A 22,157-nucleotide genomic window follows, 5' to 3' on the forward strand; every position below is an offset into this window, starting at 1 on the left:
TCGGGTTCTGCGAATATATATTTATACCGCGACATTACCTAACGGCACAGAGAAAAATATAAGAAAGTATATTATTAACTAAATATTTTTTTGTGTGTTAATGCAAACAAGTAATCAATATAATTAATGGGCCTTAAAATCTGGCATATCACAATGGTCAGAGTTTAATAGATGGGAGTGTAAAAAGCAGGCCATCTGTTTAATCCCTCTTGTACAGACAAACGTACTTTTTCTTCCATAGACTTTCGCATTGTCTCAGTACTTTTTTTCAAGAGAGAATTCATTACTATGTTTCTTAAGAAATTAATGTAAGGTATATTTAGGATACTATAATTCACATGTTTACGTTCAATTCTATACAGATTGAATAGATAACACCATTTATACGCATATTATGCGCATTACTTTGCATGGTTTCTATATATCCAAATATTTCTTTTGCTCCATTGTCCATTTTTTTTTCATTAGTTGTTACTCAAGACATGGGTTACAAAATTTTGGTTTATGAAAGTTAAATATATATTTTACTTGCACTAAGCACATTATTATATTTTACGATTATTAATCGTTATTGTTATAATCACTGTAGATTTATCATCAGCTATCAAAATTCTTATTATCTGCTCGAACTACTTCCCTCTTTATTTTATCGAACTCAGATATTGTAGTATTGATTGCTCACACAAAACCATTTTTTTTTTTAAACTATATTTAAAACTTATAACCAAAAGATAAAAATGGTATATTAAATATGATATTATCGAATATTGCAGACACTTGTACCCCTTAGTTGATTTCTTTTTGCATTTTTAATTTTTTCATTTTTTTTTCTGTTTAATTTCCTTGATAGATACTGCAAGGAAAAATATAAAATATTACAAGCAACAATATGTGATATTCAAAATGATATCGCTTGGTTTCTGAGCCTAACACCACATTGCCTCCTCAATAATCACACATTATTTTACCTAACATCCTTCTGTCTTTGTGTTACATTACTGTTAAAAAAAACTCCATCGGCGTTTTGCTCGTATTACTCTTGACACTTTTGTTTATAATCACACAGTTTTTTTTGAGTAGATGTTATTATATAATTGCCAACATTAAAACTTGCCCATTTTCTTTTTTTTAATCTTTCTAATGCCATTCCTTCATTTGCTCATTAAAGAGCACTCTATAATGCACCATATTGTAACTTATCAGGGTCACGCTGCTCTATATAAAGTTACACTTGCAATATGTTGATTTGCCATGACCTCAACAATTGCATCGCGTATACCATAACAAAATGTACATCCAAATGGATTTGTTGTGTTCGTCGAAGATGCACGATTCAAGACCACTGGTCGTGCACTCGCTTTCAGCTGCTCGCTTATTCTATCCCATTTTGTATAGGCAGTGATCTGAAGAATAAAGAGTTTTAAAGTTATATTAATTTCAATATAAATACGCAAATAATAATATTCCAAGACATAACATCGGTAAAACAATGAGAAATAATTATTGAAACAAAATTCTACATATATAATTTTACAATTTAAAGTACAAATAAAATAAATATGTGTATCATACCATAACTGGAGAAGGGGAAACATCTATTAGTTTTCCCGAATCAGTGGAATTATTTTCGGGCGGTAAAGATAAAAAGAATTCACAACGATGATACATATTAAAATTATAATGCCCTGGATAATTTGTGTGTAACACAAATTTTTTAACACATTGGGTTTTGGCATCAAATAAAACGTCCTATAAACGATAACATAAATTTTAAATGTACAGTAGTAATTATAAAAAGTAAACTATTTAATTCAGTGAAAAACTTACCAATCCTAAAGTAAAATAATTGTAGAAGAAATCCGAACGCTTTATTTTATCACGTTTATGTGCGTGGGGACTATGAATGCGCATTTTGTCCTCGGCTTTGAAAAACACTCGAGACGGTGCCCCCAAGGCGCTCAATACATCTTCACAAGTATCGCCAAATAACACCTATAATTGCATAGTATTTTTGTATGGACAAGAAAAAAAAGCGTATGATTAATCTCAAATATATGGTATTTAAAAACTTTTCTTAAATTATATAAAAAATACAAATGACACTATGGCTATATTATAAAATAAAACCTCTTTCGTTAAGCAGCATTTCTTCGGCTCCAATAGTACCCTTGTTACAGAGCTACCTTCTGTGAAAAGATGCAATCTGAGACCTCGAGTATGTGCTTTGTCCCATATAACATCTACCTTCTCTAAATATAAATTGTTGTGATAGCAGACCTACCGAAAGATAAATATTATTAAGAACATTTTTAACTTTTGCCCTTTTATCTTTACTCGTGTATTTCCTAAACTATAATACCGATAAAAAATAATTACAAGCGGTAGAGGTGGTGGTGGTGTCTTCAAGTTATGCTCGTCACTTCCACTTCCACCAGCCATATTACCAACATAGATAGCTGTTTTTGACACAAGGGGAGAAGTTCCATTTGGAAATTGCAATGATCCTAAACCGTGAGCGTACCCAGGTTGAAACTTTGAATCAATGGGAAAGTAAAACGATAATCCTCGAAAATTTAAAACAAACACCTAAAAACAATACACGACATTGCAAATAATTTTTATCTCCCCAAATTTTTGTTTTGGGTGTTGCTTTGTTCTGCTCGGTAAACTGAAGATATCGTACCTGTTTATCGCTATCATAAACACCAGGATGAGTTGCTCCAAACGAATGTTCAATTTGTTCAATAGATGGCAGAACCTCTGGTGAATTGAACGGCAGACCACAGTATTTAAGTTTGACTAATTTCATATTATAAATTTCGATTATCTTGAGCCTTTGTACCACTGGGTCAAATATAAGCCGTACACCATCGTGAGGTAAGTTTATTACTAAATCTACATCTAAAGGATTCTGTAAAATATATTTTCATTTGGCAATACAGAAGCAAATAAGTGCGTAGTACACGATAACTTCTTAACCACACGTGTACTCGTATATACTTACACTATCACTATAAAGTACTTGTACTCCCCGTATAATGCCCACTTGGGATTGTATTATTGACACAGACTGAGAAAAATGCATACCTAGAAGAATATCAGTATTAAAAGAGATATCTTTCAAAGCTCGCTACTCGGTGTCGTTATGTTTCTCCCACTTACGCGTTAATTTATACTATACGCGCTATTACAACGGTCTAATACAATTCCCCAATTTACATTTAAATTATTATTCATATTTATAAAGACATTTCAGCTAAGTATCTGTCCCTGGTTAATTATTAGTCTGAGAATTGATTCTCTCTCAGTAAAAGCTTCAACAATGTGGCGATAGTTGTCAACAATTACATAATAAGCAACAAAATATTCATAATAAGCTCCATTTTCTTTGTTTACGCGCGATTGTCAGATGATGTGTTTACAAATAGAACGAAATAGTGGAGTGAGAACGCTGGCATGACAGCAGCAACGATAAGACGCACTAGACACTCGGGTTCCGACTTTAGTCGATCGCCTCGAGTTTTGCGGTTCGGTACGAAATATTTAATCGTTGGAAAATTATGCGTAATACGACATAGCCGCGATACATTGTAAGTGTTTCGTCACTTGCCTAAAATAAATTCCCACTGCTCGCAACTGAGGGATCTCTCGGGCACTACTTCCAGCTCCAACATTCTACCGATATTCCCTCGTTTCTTACTTAAATAAACTAGAACGGAACGTACAACGCGTCTCCAATGATCATGAGAACTGCGTTACTCCTTTGTCTGCGTATCGCACTGTTACTAATCACTAGATAGCCATATTGCTTCCCAAACAATAAACCTCGACACTCTGCTACGGCTGGCAACTGTCACCCGAACAGCTGATACGTACCGCAGAGTACGTAAAAGCGTACGAGACTATCGGCCGTGTACAAGCACGTCGACACGATATTTCGACGAAAAACTTCGTCTCGCGTTCTATAGATGTCGCCGAACAGGCAACTCGGTCGGCCAAGGTGAACAGCGCGAAGATTCGAGTGGAACGTGCCCCTGGAATCGATTCAACGTATATACAGTGAACATATGGAAGGTCGGACTCGCTTTAGAAAATTATCGATTTTAATCGACTCTTGCATTTTTACTGCTTCACGGTATTATACCAGAGAATTGTAACAAGAAATCTATCCTAATAAATGTATACACGACAACTGGTTCTTCTTTTTACGACTTGTATCGATTAGTTAAATTTACATTCGTTATTATTCACTTGTACGATTATTCTTTGTTTATTTGGCACGAAGCCATAGGTATACATACATTTTACACATAGTTTCAACGATTTGTTTAATTGCACGTATATCGTTTAACCAATCGATATTGTTCTCCTTAATCGTAAGGAAACGAGCACAACGTCGAGTGCTTTTCTATCGGTACATCTCCACGTTTGTTCCACGATATTGATCACGTGTACAGATACGTACAATTGCGAGATCGAAACAGTCGACACGCTTGAAATTTTATAAATGTTTACTGCGCGAAGGCATAAGCGGATACGTGTCGACACCGAACAAGAAGCATTATAAAAAATATGACACGACGTTACATAAATGTCGCGTAGCTTCGAAATAATAGTACGCAGCTGTCGATGAGGTACCAAAGGAATTCCACGTGGAAAGATTTCGGAGACGGTGATACTCACCTGAGAGATTATCGTTTCGCGATTTTGCTTTTCAATTTTCGACGAAACAATTCGATATCGCCCAGTGGAACAATAGACAACTGAAATGTTTGTTCCCTGGCCAATATCAGACACCAAAACGTCCAACAAAAGCGTCGATAGATCCGCTCATTATTACGAGACGTGCAGGGTTAAAGACCATAGATAATCGATTCTCTCATTCTTTGTTAACGTCTCGCGGGGGTTCCTCGATCGTAAATACACGGAGCAATTTTTATCGCTACATAAAAAGAAAATTAAATTAAATCGGACATTCTTAATTAGATCCAATACGAAATCCTTTCGACTACTACGGTTTCCCTCGTGTTTGTTCTCGTAACGTATAAAAAGAAATATTTTTCCAATTTTTTCTCATAGCACGTCAAAAAGGAATATTTTTTTAAATCTTCTCGATTACTATAGTTTCGCTCGTATTTGTTCTCGTAACGTATAAAAAGAAATATTTTTCCAATTTTTTCTCATAGCACATAAAAGAGGAATATTTTTTTAAATCATTTCGATTACTATAGTTTCGTTAGTATTTGTTCTTGTAATGTATAAAAAGAAATATTTTTCAAAGTTTTCTCATAGCACATGAAAAAAGAATATTTTTTTCAATCCTTTCGATTACTATAGTTTCGCTCGTATTTGTTCTCGTAACGTATAAAAAGAAATATTTTTCCAATTTTTTCTCATAACACACGAAAAAGGAATACTTTTTTAATCCTTTCGAATACTATGGACGATTGCTTCGTATTTGTTCTCATAACGCACGAAAAGAAATTTTTTTTCTAATTTTTTCTCATTGCACATAAGAAAGAAATATTTTTTTTCAATGTCAACAAAAACGATTACTTCGTATTTGTTCTCGTAACATACAAAAAGAAATATTTTTCCAATTTTTCTCATAGCACATAAAAAAGGAATACTTTTTCAATCTTTTCAAATACTATAGACGATTGCTGCATATTTGTTCTCATAACGCACGAAAAAAATATTTTTCCAATTTTTCTCATAGCACATAAAAAAGGAATACTTTTTCAATCTTTTCAAATACTATAGACGATTGCTTCGTATTTGTTCTCATAACGCACGAAAAAAATATTTTTCAAATTTTTCTCATAGCACATAAAAAAGGAATACTTTTTCAATTCTTTCGGATACTATAGACGATTGCTGCATATTTGTTCTCATAACGCACAAAAAGAAATATTTTTCCCATAGCAAATAAAAAAGGAATACTTTTTTCAATTCTTTCGTATACTCCACGCACCTCGTGTGCGGGATCCCACCAGTCCCGTATACCGAGCGTATTGGCCGAACGCCCATGGGCGTTCAACGCACGCGGAGCACTGACTCCCGCCCGTGTTATTTTAACAATCGAAAGGGAAACAACCTTCGAGAATTTCTCGTCGACGAAACGAGCGTGCAGAGCCAAAAGGAGCCGCGAACGAGAATTACCCCGCGATAATGGCAAAGGTTCGCGTCAATTACGAAATCCTATTAACGAGATAGAAATACTTCGCCTTATGAAATCGCTGTTGACATATACGCACAACGCGGTCGTGCCTACCACATTATGCAATCAATAATGATAACCGTATCGCGGGCCACACAGTCGAGCCTCCAGATACGTCAAGCCACGCATGACTTTCTTGTCTGGTGTTCGAGTATGCGCGTGTCTCGGTGTCTGCGTTTAAATATATATATATATATATATATCTATATGTATATGTATATATTTACACGGAATGTATTGGCAACTACGTGACATCGGATCGTTGTTATATCGACGACGCAGAAAAAACCAGAGCGAGACGAAAAAATGAGAAAATTACAATGGCGTGTAAAATATGTCTGTCGATGATTTTCAGCTACCACCTTGAACCGAAACTCGACTCTTGCGAACGCTCGGTGACATCTTGGATAATATTTTCCTCTGAAAAATAAGCACGTGTAGACATTTAACAATTTCTGGTGTTCGTCGCGGTAAACATCGATTCTTAAATCACAAACGTGAATATTTCCTGTAAATATCGACGATAATAATAACAACACCGGCATTAGAACATGTGTACTATATTACGTATTTAGACGTGGATCGCTAATTAGCTAATCAACGATAAATTCTATTACGTATGCACGTAACCACCACAATGTACAATGACACGCAAAACTCCACGGAATTTATATCGCTTGATACGTGTCGACTCCGAAACTGTTTGTTTATTTTTCGATAAATCGGCACTCGTGTGTTTATACGCCGTTATCGTAACCTTTACAATCTATTCTCTTCCCTCGATAAATGTTACATCGATACGATTCGGGGCTATCTTAAAATAAACGCGATACTCGAAGCAACGTGGGTTTGGTACTTTGATCTTCGTAAATTTCCAAATTCTCTTTATCGCGCCCGGGTATCGTCCAATTACGATCGTCGAGCCGTTCTCCAAAATGGCGGCCGCCGCGGTACCGAAGAAACGCGCGGCGAGGTTGATCGGAGCGTAGATTGTTTATCCGCGATTCAAAGTGTTCGTTTTAGGAACGATTCTAGAACGACGCGACTCGAGAAAGATTAATCCGAATCGTTTGACACGATCGCTTGACACGACAAGGTCCACAGCTTCAATCTCTAACACTTGGGTAGGATTCAAAGGGGTCAGGTAGATACCAAACGACGTTATCGCTAGACGTTACAAGAGTCCAAATTTCGTCTAGATCGTTGTCTGGCGGCTTTTCGGTGAAGCTCGATATCACGATAACATTTGACACAGGATCATTTTTAGCTTAACAAGCGTTCAGCGAAACAAAACCGCAGGACCGTGAACGCGTGACTGCCCCAGTACAAAGAACACTCGATAACCGTGGAAACTTCTTTCAATTAATCGTTACGAAACTTGATCGTCTCCCTCTCGAAACAATCGTCTTCGATTATTGTTCCCGGCTGCGTTACCCTTGGAACATTTTTTAATCGTTCGAGGAAAACTGAGATTCCGTTTACCTTCGAGTACACGTTGATAAGCAATTAAAGAAACGAAAAGAAACTTTCGTAAAATTGTGATCACATCTCGAGGTGTACGATCGCAGCTGTGTATACTTAAATATACCTTACACTTAAATTTATATAATATTTCGTTTAAAGAATCGAATAAGATTCCTACGTGTCGCTCTAAGGGTTGATTTACGAAGATTCGAACGAAATTTTTATTCGACGATAAATAAAAAAAAAAAAACAACGTTGCAGACATCGGGAGCAGACGAAACACAAAAGCGTTATCTTCCAGCTGGAAAACTCCTCGGTCGTGATCCTTTTATCGTAATACCAGCGGTTTCGCGGGATTGTTAATAATGTATTTCATCGTCTGTATCGCACTCGGCCGAGTCGATGATTAATTAACTGCTCCGGGTGAAGAAAAGTGCTAGACACCGATAAACTCGTAGGGGAACGTCACCTTGGCACGAAACATGAATAAATCGTGACAATAAAGATACCAACCGGGATGAGTTGACAGTTTCTGGATGACTGATTGAAAATAATAACCGCAACGATACTGCACCCTTTAAGGGGAGCAAGGGCAACTTCGAACGAACGATAGACGCGAATGAACGATAGAATACGTTTAAAAATATGTACAATTATTTTTCTTTCTTTCTTTTTTCTAACGTGTAACTCTCAGTAATGCGTTTCAAGAGAGTGCAACGTTCTGGTTGTACAAGTTTGGAATTACAAGTCCAAAGTTTAACGAACAACGCAATTTTTCGCGGGGTAAATAAGCGCCCATCCGTCATCATTCGTTCCAGAAAATGAATCACCTCCACGATTAACGACTATCGACTTTTAGAATCCACGCAAAGTTCGAAGTTGTTCGAGAAATCTTCGTAAACAATAACATTGTACGCAGCGAGCACCGGCCAGCTTAGAGCAAAGTGCAAACCATAAGCCAGATTTCCTTTCTCTGGACAATCTCGTCTCGACGTTCGTTTCTTGCCCCGTCGCGAAGCGTAACTGATCGGTAGCTTTATTCTATTGTAATTAATAACAATAATAATCAAATTTAAATACGACGGTTTATCGATCGGTCCTCGTACGACCGAGATGTAAAATTTGAAGGCGAAAGTGTCTAACGATTGCACGAAAAAAAATTTTCGAATATTATTTCAACTGTATGTTTGAACTGAATATTGTTTTATAATAATTATGGTATGTACATTGTACACATGTACAATTCGGTTTCGATTTAATAACGAAAAGAACGAATAAATTTCTGAGGTTTCCTACTTGGAAAATAATTTACAATAAGGAAGGCGTTGCTTGTTTCTCGTCAAGTAAATAATTTTGAGAAAGGGATACAGCTTTAGGAAAATCGACGCGATGGCGATTTGGAAATTTTTTGAAAATTCCACGAGTACGATCATTATTTTGATTCGGAAATTTTTTGAAAATTCCACGAGTACGACCATTATTTCGATTCGGAAATTTTTTGAAAATTCCACGAGTAACCATTATTTTGATTCGCAAATTTTTTGAAAATTCCACGAGTACGACCATTATTCTGATTCGGAAATTTGTTGAAAATTCCACGAGTAACCATTATTTTGATTCGCAAATTTTTTGAAAATTCCACGAGTACGACCATTATATTGATTCGGAAATTTTTTGAAAATTCCACGAGTACGACCATTATTTTGATTCGGAAATTTTTGGAAAATTCCACGAGTACGACCATTATTTTGATTCGGAAATTTTTTGAAAATTCCACGAGTAACCATTATTTTGATTCGGAAATTTTTGGAAAATTCCACGAGTACGACCATTATTTTGATTCGGAAATTTTTTGAAAATTCCACGAGTACGACCATTATTCTGATTCGGAAATTTTTTGAAAATTCCACGAGTACGACCATTATTCTGATTCGGAAATTTTTTGAAAATTCCACGGGTACGACCATTAGTTTGATTCGGAAATTTTTTGAAAATTCCACGAGTACGACCATTAGTTTCATTCACAAATTTTTTGAAAAATCCACAAGTACGACCATTATTTTAATTCAAGTGAATTATATATCCAGAGAACGTGGAAACGAGTACGGGATAAAAATTTAATTATTGGAATAAAACGAAACTCAATGTGTCTCCACGTGGATCTATTTCCAACGAAAAATCGCTATCCTCCTCGATAAATCGATATCGAGATCGACACGTTTTAATTTCCATTCACTCTTCGATCTCATTAGACTGAAACAATACAAGTGCATCATTTCCATAGAATCCGTTACTGGCTTGGTCCGTAGTTCACTGTCTGGTTGCGATAATTTATGGATTCAACATTTCGCGATAACGCGACGAAACGACGAATCTATTCGAGCCTCGGTGAACAGTGTCTTCTTTTTTATTTCTATTCGAGGATTTCGTTCGTCACGGTTAATTGCCTCCCGACTAACGAAAATTTAATTACGACTTTACAGATAACGATATCGAAGGACGCCGGTGCACGACGATGCGCAAAGACATTAAACATTTCTCGAAACGATTCTTCGCCACGATAACGAGATTTCGCGAACGATTACCACGGAATCGTTGAAATGGAACTGCAAGGGCGCTTTATGAAGATTAATACCAAAGGTGACGCGATCTTGAATAATACTCTAACGACAAAATTGAGGAGAACTTTTCGTCCGCGTTTATCGACGAATTGATGCTTATACTTTGAACCGACAACTCCTCGATTAGATACCACCGATATTAATTTAATAACAACCACGGTCCACGTTTACAATGTATTTGAAAACATTCGCAGAATCAAGTTTGCGTAATTCAAAACACTGGCAGCTATATTTATTTCGTTAGCAATTTATTGACCGTGTGTACATTCGGTTTTATCGGTTAACGATAAACCCGTAAGCACGTGTCGGGGACTAAATTTATAAATCGATAATTAATTTTATGGTAATTTATTCTCGGACATGGCACTCCGTCAACGTACGTGGCTACTTGGATCGACGTGTAATGAAACGATCGTTTCGAGGCATCATTGTCATCGATTTAGAAACTGGTTTCCCGATGAACAGGTAAGTTGAAGGAACTGCATACGAGTAATGAGTGCAATCTACGGAAATTGAATCGATCGTTGAACGATCGAAATAATTGAACGATCGTACGTACTTCGAAGGGACCTCTGATGATCTTACGATGATTTTTCCATTGTACAATATACTTTGTGTATACTGTACTAAATGTACAATATATTTTATGTACGAGATGACATTTCGAAATGATACTTGTAGAAGAATGAAAATATAAAAATTATCATTATCATTGAATCGAGTTATTATTATTATCGATGATCTTACGATGATTTTTCCATTGTACAATATATTTTATGTACGAGATGACATCGTTTTCGTAATGATACTTGTAGAAGAATGAAAATATAAAAATTATCATTATCATTGAATCGAGTTATTATTATTATCGATGATCTTACGATGATTTTTCCATTGTACAATATACTTTATGTACGAGATGACATTTCGAAACGATACTTGTAGAAGAATGAAAATACAAAAATTGTCATTATCATTGAATCGAGTTATTATTATCGAAATATCAATTGTTGATAAATAGAAATATGGAAACGAGTTCGTTCATCGAATCTCACAATGGATGCTCTAAATGCACAGTGAAATTATCCACGTCAATTGGAACGTTGTAATCGAAAGGAGGTTTCGATTCATAAATTAGAAAGTATTAACGCTACACAGTTGCAAAAGTGCAAGGTACTTGCAGCGTGCAGTAATCGACCAACTTATTGCGTTGGAAACTTTATCATTATTTCCCCGAACCTGCCTCTCTAATTGAGACTTTCGATCATCGTTGCATAAATCTCGTTCGTTCGGTTAACCGATCGGTTACGCTACACGGGCTCTCTGGATCATGAATTTTTCGAATATCTCTTGGTCATCGACCATCATCGATCGTTCGTCGAGAAAACGGACATAAACGAACCACTCGATCCCACGTAACAGTTACTATCGATGACGACTTGGAACCGATCGATGACGACTTGGATCCGATCGATGACTCGCGCATCAGTGGTCTCAAGGGCGTCACGCTCGATGCTTTCTCGCGAAAGCTTCGAACGAACAAATTTACAGAGACTTCGAAAGTCGTGAAAAAATATTCTTTCATAAATAATAAAAAGAAATTTTGTAGATTTTCTTTCTTTGTATACGACAAGTTGTATACTTTCGATCGATACGTAAGGAAACTATTGCAAACCGATCGTTAAAGTATAACCGACTCTTCTCTATCTTTATTGTATAAACTATCGATCGATAATTTCGTTAATTGGATCTTCGATAGTTCCTTAAACACTCTGGTGAAATTATCAAATTTATATTAGGTTGTTTGGAAAATTATTTCGTGTTTCTTGGTGAAAATGAAACACGATTTTTTTAAAGTGTATAAATATTTTATTAAACTATATATTCTCCATTCTGGAAAACGAAACGAACAGCCCAATAAATTTTGAGTATTCTAAAATCGTACGAAATTTCTCTCCTGTATTCAGCGGATTATAAAAGAATCTAAATATTCTCCGATATAATTTACTATCCGATGAAAGATTCCACGTCGTTAAATATCCCAAGTTAATCAGATTTTATGCATTAGCTCGAAGAATATATACCCTTCTAGTCTACGCGTAATAAAAAAACGTACACTTTTGATCGATGAGTGGAAAAGATTATTAACGGATCTATGAAGTACGCTTGAACATTCTACCTAAGTTAATTAGATTCTACGCATTAACTCGTAGAGTATATATCATTCTCGTCCACGCGCAATAAAAAAACGTACACTTTTGATCGATGAGTGAAAAAGATTATTAACAGATCTATGAAGTACGCTTAGACGTTCTACCTAAGTTAATTAAATTCTATGCATTAACTCATAGAATATATATTCTCCTCCACGCGTAATAAAAAAAACTGACACTTTCGAAAAAGATTATTAACGGATCTATGATTTACGATTGGACGTTCTACCTAAATTAATCAAATTCTACGCATTAGCTCGTAGAATATATATTCTCCTCCACGCGCAATAAAAAAACGTACACTTTCGATCGATAAGTAAAAAAGATTATTAACGCATCTATAAAGTACAATTGGACGTTCTACTTAAATTAATCAAATTCTATACATTAGCTCGTAGAATATATATTCTCGTCCACGCGTAATAAAAAACCACTTTCGATCGATGAGTGAAAAAGATTAGGACGTTCTACCTAAGTTAATTAGATTCTATGCATTAACTCATAGAATATATATTCTCCTCCACGCGTAATAAAAAAAACTTACACTTTCGAAAAAGATTATTAACGGATCTATGATTTACGATTGGACGTTCTACCTAAATTAATCAGATTCTACGCATTAGCTCGTAGAATATATATTCTCCTCCACGCGCAATAAAAAAACGTACACTTTCGATCGATAAGTAAAAAAGATTATTAACGCATCTATAAAGTACAATTGGACGTTCTACTTAAATTAATCAAATTCTATACATTAGCTCGTAGAATATATATTCTCGTCCACGCGTAATAAAAAACCACTTTCGATCGATGAGTGAAAAAGATTAGGACGTGCCACCAAAGTTAATCAGATTCTATGCATTAGCTCGTAGAATATATATTCTCCTCCACGCGTAATAAAAAAAACTTACACTTTCGAAAAAGATTATTAACGGATCTATGATTTACGATTGGACGTTCTACCTAAATTAATCAGATTCTACGCATTAGCTCGTAGAATATATATTCTTCTCCACGCGCAATAAAAAAACGTACACTTTCGATCGATAAGTAAAAAAGATTGTTAACGCATCTATAAAGTACAATTGGACGTTCTACTTAAATTAATCAAATTCTATACATTAGCTCGTAGAATATATATTCTCGTCCACGCGTAATAAAAAACCACTTTCGATCGATGAGTGAAAAAGATTAGGACGTGCCACCAAAGTTAATCAGATTCTATGCATTAGCTCGTAGAATATATATCATTCTCCTCGACGCGCAATAAAAAAACGTACACTTTCGATCGATGAGTAAAAAAGATCATTAACGGATCTATGAAGTACGATTAGAGGATCTACCCCGTTGGTGGATATCGAATTGGATAATCGCGCGAGCCGCGAGTCCTGGCCGCGGCGTACCAGCCACGAGCCAGAGACATCGGGCAAGGGAAAGTGTTCGCGCGAAAATAGAAGAGCAAACGGTTGCTTTCGGTGCAAAACCCGACCGGGAACGATTTCGTATCGATGTAGCGTGGGCCGACTAATCGCGACGCGATCGCTTTTACTTCTCGCGGCCCGGTGGCCCCGGCTGCAGTCTACCTGTAACCGTGTGATCGACCGCGCGCGCCTCTTTCTCGTCCGTGAGTGTGCTCGCCTTCTTCGCTGACCGCTACCACTCGGTCGCAACCGATTCGCGGCTCCGCTACTAGGCGACTCAAGGTAGGGGGAATCTGATCGAGCGTTCCCTCTCGCGTTGTCACGGTTTCTCCCTGCGGTGTTGGTACACCCCCACCACCGCTGATCACCATCGCAGCGTGCGTCGACGAAATCGAATCGGGGATATTTTATTTGCAGCGACGAGTACAAGATAAGGAATCATGTATTTGGAGATTTCCTCGCGAACGATTAGTATTTAGGGATTTGTTCGCGAATCGGTATTCTATTTAGAGATTTGATCGGGAACGGGTTGAATTTGAGGATTCGCGAAGGAAGAGTATCCGGAGATTCGAAGGTTTGTTCGTGGAGGAATAATACTATTTGGAGATTCGTTCGCGAAGGATTGTTGTTTAGAGATTTGGACGGGAGCGAGTATAATTTGGAGATTTGTTCGCGAAGGATTGTTGTTTAGAGATTTGGACGGGAGCGAGTAGGATTTGGAGATTTGTTCGTGAAGGTATACTATTTGGAGATTTGTTCGCGAAGGTATACTATTTGGAGATTTGTTCGTGAAGGTATACTATTTGGTGATTTTGTTCGTGAACGATTATTATTTAGAGATTTGGTCGTGAACGATTATCATTTAGAGATTTGGTCGCGAACGAGTATAATTTTGAGATTTGTTCGCGAAGGTATACCATTTGGAGAATTGTTCGTGAACGAGTACTATTTAGAGATCTGTTCGTGAACGAATACTATTTAGTGACTTTGTTCGTGAACGATTACTATTTGAAGATTTAAACGTGAATAAGTATAATTTGGAGATTTGCTGGTGAAGGTATACCATTTGGAGATTTGTTCGTGAACGAGTACTATTTAGTGATTTTGTTCGTGAACGATTACTATTTGAAAATTTTTATACGAATGAGTATAATTTGCTCGTGAAGGAATACTATTTGGAGATTTGTTCGTGAACGAATACTAGCTTGTTCGGAAAGTCATTTCGTTTTTTTTTTTTTTTTTTTTTGGTGAAAATGAAACACTTTTTTTTTTGAAATGTATAAACATTTTATTAAATTATATATTCTCCATTTTGGAAAACGAAACGACTTTTCGAACAACTCAATATTTACAGATTTGTTCGTGAACGAGTACAATTTGGAGATTTGTTCGCGAAAGAATACTATTTGAAGATTTGTTCGTGAATTATTACAGTTTGAATATTCGATCGTGAACGATTATTATTTAAAGATTGACTCGTGAACGAGTACAATTTGGAGATTCGACCGTGAAGGAATACTATTTAGAGATTTGCACGCGAGGATGAAATTCGAAACTGGTTGGTGACGTATAAATTTTTATCTCGCTGTATGCGTTGACTCGAATGGAATTTTATTTCTCATACCTTGGGAATTCAGTCGCTAGCGTGCAAACGAATTTTATCGCACAAGTGTAACGGCGTATCGCGTAGCGAAAGATCGATCCTGGAAGTAACTGCTTGTAGTATTTGGGTCCAGACGTCTTATTCTACTTACCGGTGGTAGGCATTCTCGTTAAATCGGAACTGTTTCTTCTCTCTTTCTGTAATACGCGCTCGATGGTTTTACTTGCACGATAAATACGCGATATTTGCGCGGGGTGTGAGTAACGTGTGTACGAAGTGCATGCGGTATTTCCGTAATGCGTAGTCTGCGGCGTGTAACGATCGTGCGATGTATAATATATCGTGAGTTATTTCTGTTTGCTCGGTGAATATTATATCGTGCGTTGGCATACATACATATATATATATATATATATATAATAAAGAATAAAACGTAGAACAACAACCGTGATCCACCGTTGTCCTCATCTTCTATTTTTCCTAGGAGACCATTTTCGATTCCGCGTTCCACGTAACGTACAACTCAAACCGTTCCTCCTAACGATTACGTTCCTTTGCATTTACGTACTTACGTTAAATCCTCGTCTCTCGATCTTCGATTTAGAATCGTTTCAGTGACAATAGTGCCTTCCACGATTCCTCCGATCAGGAATTTTCCAACGTTAATAACTTAAACAAACGTATTACTTTTTCGCGTTGCACCGCTTTGTCGTTTTACATCGATCTTTTATATTCCTTCCGGAAAGAGAATTACAATAGAACTGTAATAATTTATTCGTACCGATCGACGATTCAAACCTTCGAAAAGTGATTCCTTACCCACCGATAATATCCAAAGAAACATTTACTCGAGTAATCCTCCATTCTGTCCGTAGCTGGAATTTCGTTCAATTTCACCTACCTCTTCCCTAGCATCGCCTCGGTTCCTCACTCCCGACAACCTGAAAGCAATTGTTACTATTAAGAAAAATCTATGGAGTGTCAGAATCGATGCAAGACATTTAAACGAAATACTTTCCTTCCAGGTCTTACCAACCAGATCAAACCAGGGAACTACAGATCCGCAGCCTTTATCAGTGACGTCTGCTTTTTATTCGTCTGGCGATCACCGCTTCGATTCAACTCCAGTGAACCATTGGGACCAGTAACGTTAACCTCTGCACGCCGTACTCTCTTCGGGATCAAGCGTCATACTTCCGAGACAACGAGCCGTGCGCTATTTTGCATCATCAGCCTGATTCGAAAGGCTCGTTGCCACAAGGACGACCATTAGCTCGAAATTACGATCGCCGATCTCTGCGAACGACTGATCTAACGACCACGTCCGATTTCAACGTCGTTTCGCTACCCTCCCCACTATCCACCGGAAGTGAGACCGGCCAATCCGCAATACGAACAGCAACGGTTCGTCGTGTATCTTTGGCGATCGTATAAAAGCATCCAGCTGAAGAGATGTCGGCAAGATTCGATTTGTCTCGTTGGTCGAGCCTGGTCACCGGGTTTCGATACTCCAGACAATTTTCCATCCTCGCTAGATCCACCAAGAAGTCAAACGCGCTCATCCGCTACCATCGTTCCGTCAATTCGATAGACGTCCTCGAGACCAGCTGGCAGAAGGCAGGATTCGCTATTTTAAGCCATCGAACAGTTCCTAACGGGCAAAAGAGGATCGAGATGCCTCACGCGGTGGAAGTTTGTTATCCTCGGTGAGTATCAGAGTTGTGTACCGTCTGAAAAATGTAGTTTTTTTTTTCTAAGTTTGCGAATAAGATTGAAGAATTATTTTACTTGTTAGAGTAAGTAAGAGTTTCACTCACCATCCAACGGTTGTTTCCTAAGGTTGCAAATAAGAATTGAAAAATTATTTTACTCGTCATAGTGTCAGAGTCTTGAGTACCATTTAACGGTATTTTTCCAAAGGTTGCGAATAAAATTGAAGAATTGTTTTACTCGTTACAGTAAGCAGAGATCGTTTGTAATATTGAGAGAAATATATTATAGAAATGCAACAGGGTGCAACAGGATGCGAGAAACACATTGCTAGTACCCAATAAAGTTTGTGTAAACGAACAATAAATTAGTGTGTAGTTCCATAATTGTACCCGTTTAAAAAGTTAATTACCCTCCGAGGGAATGTGCGAAAGAATTGATTGCACGCTGGAGAACCTGGAAGGAAAATCGGGAACGAATTTATTTTTAGAAAGGATATTGTATTCGCTGAAGTTTATGTTTAAACGTACCTCCGTCAGGTTGTCCAGATTTCTGGCAACTCAACCAGCGAAGAATCCATCCATCGGGATCAACTGCGAGTACATAGGAAAGACACCATTGCTGAACTCGGCTACGGAACCCCTGGCCCCGAAACTTCGCTCGTACATTGAGGAATGCGCGTTGCTCTGCTGCCCAAAGGACATCTACATCTGTAACGGGAGCAGAGTGGAGTACAGCCATATGTTGATGCTCCTCGAGAAGAACGGGACCATCTCGTCTCTGTCGAAATTCGAGAATTGGTGAGTAATGAAATTGTCACTAAACGGATCCATATTTAACAAAGAAAACTATCCATATGGATAGTCTTAGGGAACACTTACACGAATAGAGAGGTCCCTCGGATGAGAAAACGACGATAGTAAGGTACAGGATGATTCGGAAAGACTTGGAACAGTTTCGAAAATTTGTTACTCGTGCCAGCGGAGACCTCCTTTGATCTAAAAGAACACAAATATTGCAATCGAATTAAATACACGTGAATTTAACGCAGTGATGTCTTTACCGAGTATCCAACGTGTTCAGCATACAGTAACTTGTTCAGAATCGTCTTCGCGGTTAATCTCAATTATTTTTAAACAATTTGCTTGGCCTTTTCTCAACTTCTCTTTAAATAACGCTCGCTTTGATATAGTTTCGCGCTATAAACAGTGCTTTGTGCACCGGTAGCGTTGCATATACCGTGTAAGCAAACGACTTCCTCGAGCTTGCCCAATAGTTCAAAGCACGTCGCTCGAATTTTGTAATAGTTGGCTCGCGAGAACGAATCCGGCCGATGTGGCACGTGTGGAGAAGCGCACGTTCATCAGCACGGATGTCAAACGGGACACTGTCCCTACACCTCGCGACGGTGTTACCGGAGAACTGGGTAACTGGATCTCACCGACGGACATGGACAAAGCCATCTTGGAACGTTTTCCAGGATGTATGAGAGGTCTGTATTCGTTTCTCTGAACATCCAGACTACTGGCTAGCCTTACAGTGGTACTCTATCCGTACTTTCCTCGCGCAAAGAGTGCCAGTGTAATCTTTCGTTGTTCAAAAGATGACGAAAGTGTTCAGGAGAGTCTCAAAGAGTCGACGACACTTTCGCAGGTCGCACGATGTACGTCATCCCGTTCAGCATGGGTCCAGTGGGCTCTCCGCTCTCGAAGATCGGTATAGAGATAACGGATTCCCCGTACGTCGTCTGCTCCATGAGAATAATGACCAGAATGGGTGACAGGGTCCTGCAGACCCTAGGAAATAACGACTTCGTCAAGTGCTTGCACGCTGTCGGCTCCCCAAAATTGGATTCCAAGGTGATCGTGAACCCTTCGTGGCCCTGCGACCCTGAGAGAACAATCATCCTTCACAGACCAGCCAAGAACGAGATAGTCTCTTATGGAAGTGGTTATGGAGGAAACTCTTTGTTGGGTAAAAAGTGCTTCGCCCTGAGGATCGGCTCGACGATCGCCAGAAAGGAGGGTTGGCTCGCTGAACACATGCTCGTACGTAACACTGTGTAATGAATCAGAATCTTCACGATTTCGAGATCGATCTTTGCCAGACACACCTGTTAAACGAATAAAAAGGGACTAGGTTATTTAGGATTCTATTGTTAGATCGATGGGAGCGTATTAATGAATGTATACTTACATCTGTCTCTATGTATCATATTTTATTCAGTTCTTCGGTGCACATTCTAATAGACCTCTGAAGTACTATTATTATTCTTTCTTCAGCCAACCGATTAGAACAAGTTTGAGAAATTCTTTGTTATTCTAGAAATAGTTGTGTTGCTCCATGAACTGAAAAGAACATTTTAAGATCAGAGCTACTATTATTGTTTGCCACCAGGAAGGTGTCAAGAGTCTAAATACCTACTCTCTGTAAGCTTGTATTCTTTCCAAGGCCAGATCTTGTCAATTTTGAGGAGTATACCTAGAAATCTCAGACATCAGAATCAGTACTGGTCCTACTGTACTCGAAAATTTTACTTGCTCCACTTTTCTATACTTCTTTTCAATCGTTTCTCCGTGCGTCCACGTTTGTAATCCTTCTAAGAGGTTCTGTATCAGTTGCCTTTTCTAGATACTGGGTATCACGAATCCAAAAGGTAAAAAGCGTTACATCGCCGCCGCGTTCCCCAGCGCCTGTGGAAAGACGAATCTGGCCATGATGCAACCGACCCTGCCTGGTTACAAGATCGAGTGCGTGGGCGACGACATCGCCTGGATGAGATTCGACAAGGAGGGCAAACTCCGCGCCATCAATCCTGAGAACGGATTCTTCGGAGTCGCCCCGGGTACAAGCACTGCCACGAACCCAAACGCCATGCAGACCATCTTCAAGAACACGATCTTCACCAACGTGGCTGCCGCAGGCAACGGTGGGGTTTTCTGGGAAGGATTGGAAGCAGAGATCAACAAAGACGTCGTGGTTAGCATTTTTTCAATTCGTTCAATACAATGTCTTCGACAACGGGAATGTTAGCATCGATCTTCACCAATTTTAATCTTGGTGGACTTGTAGGTCTAGATGTGCAGTCGATCCTCTTACAACACGGTGCAAAAATTTCGATAGTCCTATAACACGGTTTCCACACAATTTAATAAACTTACAGTACAGAACTCGTACAGAATATTTCCATCGCATTGTTTAAGTTTTGAAGTTGAGTCGATCGTGTTATAAGAGGATTAAGGGTACGACAATCGTAACCAGAATTGTGCTCATAAATAATCAGTAATAAAAGAAATGATTACGAATGTTGTAAACGTAGATCCATAAGCCTGCCAAGTTTCGTTAAAATCGGCGAAGATTGGCAGTGCCGACAGCGTTGCAAAATGTACAGGTTTATTCTCCATCCGGGATCTACGAAAATACAATTGGCAACAGGTGTTCAAAATGGCCTCTCGTTGCTAAGTATATACGTACAAGTGTTCCAAACTTTCCACTGACCTGGAGTATTTCTATTGATCTCAAATGACTCTGCGAAAAGAGACGAGGAACGGGTGATCGAGGCTGCATCGATTCACTGTGACCTACTTCTACATAACTACTGCAAGACAGTCTCGGAATAATCTCCTAAACAGCACTATTGTACTGTGCACGACTCGTAAGAAGTCCTGAGAGACGATGCAAAGACTAGTCTTCGCGCTACTCTCACTTATGCTTCATAATCTTCATATATCTTCATATAATACATGTGAGGCAAGCTGTGTCCCTTGCACTCTCACCAATTAGACCTGAATTCCTTCCACAGGACTTCTTGTTAGTCATGCACAGTACTCAAGTTATTTATATTCAACACCAAGCGACACAATTGGCTTGGGAGATTCTCAGTAACAAATAATTGCTTTATATTTGGTGATATTCGATCCCATGATTTACAAAATGACTTGGCACATGTGTAGATCACCGATTGGAAGGGCAACAAATGGACCAGAGGATCCAAGACACCTGCTGCGCATCCTAATTCAAGATTCTGCACACCTGCCAAACAGTGTCCCATCATTGATCCAGCTTGGGAGGATCCAATCGGTGTTCCCATAGATGCTATCCTTTTCGGAGGACGAAGACCCGAGGGTGTTCCATTGGTCTATGAAGCACGAAATTGGCAGCATGGTGTCTTTGTTGGGGCTTCGATGAGGTCCGAGGCAACTGCTGCTGCTGAGCACAAGGTATGTAACGATTCGATTCGAAACCTTAAGCTGTAGCCATTACAGAACTATCCTTGATTTTAAAGACCTGAATCTGACATAAAAATAATTACACTTACTGAATTTTAGTAGCCAAATATGCAGGAACAATCGTTAATTGCAATACAGTATTGATTCAGTTCGTGATGCTATTTAACAATAAAACTAGTTCCCCTTGTGGGAATTCTAAACAATTGCTTACAATGTGATTAACTTTTGTTTCTGCACATAATTCATAAAATATACAATTACGCGTAGTTCCACAGAATTATCGACATAGAAATTACAGAATTTTTGATTCCTCGGATAGATTAATGTACTATACGTAGTTGAGAAGTTGACCTCTGGAAAGAATTGCGAATCGTATTGGTTTAGAAGTCTAACGAATATCCATGCTCCTGTGTAGTTTACCAGTTCCCCCACCATCGCGCGCGTGGTCCCTATTGGTCGAGAACGATGACGAAGATGGCCAACGACCAATAGCAACGACGTGTGCGATGCTAGGGCACCTAGTAAACCAGAGTAGAGGTGTAGACACTGGTAAACACTCGTTAGCGTTCTTCTCACGGACGAACGGTACATTCCCTATAATCCACAGGTCATCTTTCCAACTCCCAACTATACATATTTCAAATACTCTCCCAGAAGATTGAAGCAATGTTGCTTC

At 38.3% G+C, this 22,157-nt stretch overlaps 3 protein-coding genes across 5 annotated transcripts in view; 2 read left to right on the top strand and 1 right to left on the bottom strand.

The window, feature by feature from the left end:
* LOC143154895 (dual specificity protein phosphatase CDC14C) overlaps positions 1-10,988 on the top strand; it is a 33,195-nt gene extending 22,207 nt beyond the window's left edge. Inside the window, 1 exon segment of the mRNA XM_076326947.1 lies at positions 10,168-10,988. Within this exon segment, the coding sequence (XP_076183062.1) occupies positions 10,168-10,248 (81 nt within the window). The 3' untranslated portion in view covers positions 10,249-10,988.
* LOC143143449 (PHAF1 protein CG7083) lies at positions 1-15,895 on the bottom strand. Of its 2 annotated transcripts, XM_076304681.1 has the most exons (9): positions 15,694-15,895; positions 3,611-4,034; positions 3,005-3,087; positions 2,684-2,911; positions 2,377-2,586; positions 2,128-2,277; positions 1,828-1,992; positions 1,573-1,749; positions 1-1,403 (listed from the first exon to the last, which is right to left on the bottom strand). In XM_076304681.1, exons 2-9 carry the CDS (start codon positions 3,672-3,674, stop codon positions 1,206-1,208), a joined length of 1,275 nt encoding a protein of 424 aa, XP_076160796.1. In that variant the 5' UTR covers positions 3,675-4,034; positions 15,694-15,895; the 3' UTR covers positions 1-1,205. The 2 variants fall into 2 exon arrangements, with proteins under 2 accessions (XP_076160796.1, XP_076160797.1); XM_076304682.1 differs by lacking the exons at positions 3,611-4,034; positions 15,694-15,895 and adding an exon at positions 3,163-3,588.
* The window catches only part of LOC143143444 (phosphoenolpyruvate carboxykinase [GTP]), a 9,799-nt gene continuing 1,713 nt past the window's right edge, over positions 14,072-22,157 (top strand). The window contains exons 1-7 of one of the 2 annotated variants that reach the window (XM_076304665.1): positions 14,072-14,221; positions 16,568-17,248; positions 17,792-18,052; positions 18,560-18,744; positions 18,906-19,300; positions 19,884-20,231; positions 21,206-21,472. In XM_076304665.1, coding sequence (XP_076160780.1) covers positions 16,995-17,248; positions 17,792-18,052; positions 18,560-18,744; positions 18,906-19,300; positions 19,884-20,231; positions 21,206-21,472 — 1,710 coding nt within the window. In that variant the 5' untranslated portion in view covers positions 14,072-14,221; positions 16,568-16,994. Of the gene's footprint in view, positions 14,222-14,493; positions 14,514-16,567; positions 17,249-17,791; positions 18,053-18,559; positions 18,745-18,905; positions 19,301-19,883; positions 20,232-21,205; positions 21,473-22,157 lie in introns of those variants that run through there. The other variant, XM_076304666.1, reaches the window with a different exon arrangement.

Source organism: Ptiloglossa arizonensis, chromosome 2 (assembly GCF_051014685.1).
Source record: "Ptiloglossa arizonensis isolate GNS036 chromosome 2, iyPtiAriz1_principal, whole genome shotgun sequence".
Lineage (NCBI taxonomy): Eukaryota > Metazoa > Arthropoda > Insecta > Hymenoptera > Colletidae > Ptiloglossa > Ptiloglossa arizonensis.

Excerpts from the sequence above, each read along its gene's own strand:
- LOC143143449 (XM_076304681.1), bottom strand. The coding sequence starts at position 3,674 with ATGTTGGAGCTGGAAGTAGTGCCCGAGAGATCCCTCAGTTGCGAGCAG. Across the intron at positions 1,750-1,827 it reads ATTATTTTACTTTAGGATTG|GACGTTTTATTTGATGCCAA; the intron begins GTAAGTTTTTCA and ends TATCGTTTATAG. Across the intron at positions 1,404-1,572 it reads TTTCCCCTTCTCCAGTTATG|ATCACTGCCTATACAAAATG; the intron begins GTATGATACACA and ends TTTATTCTTCAG.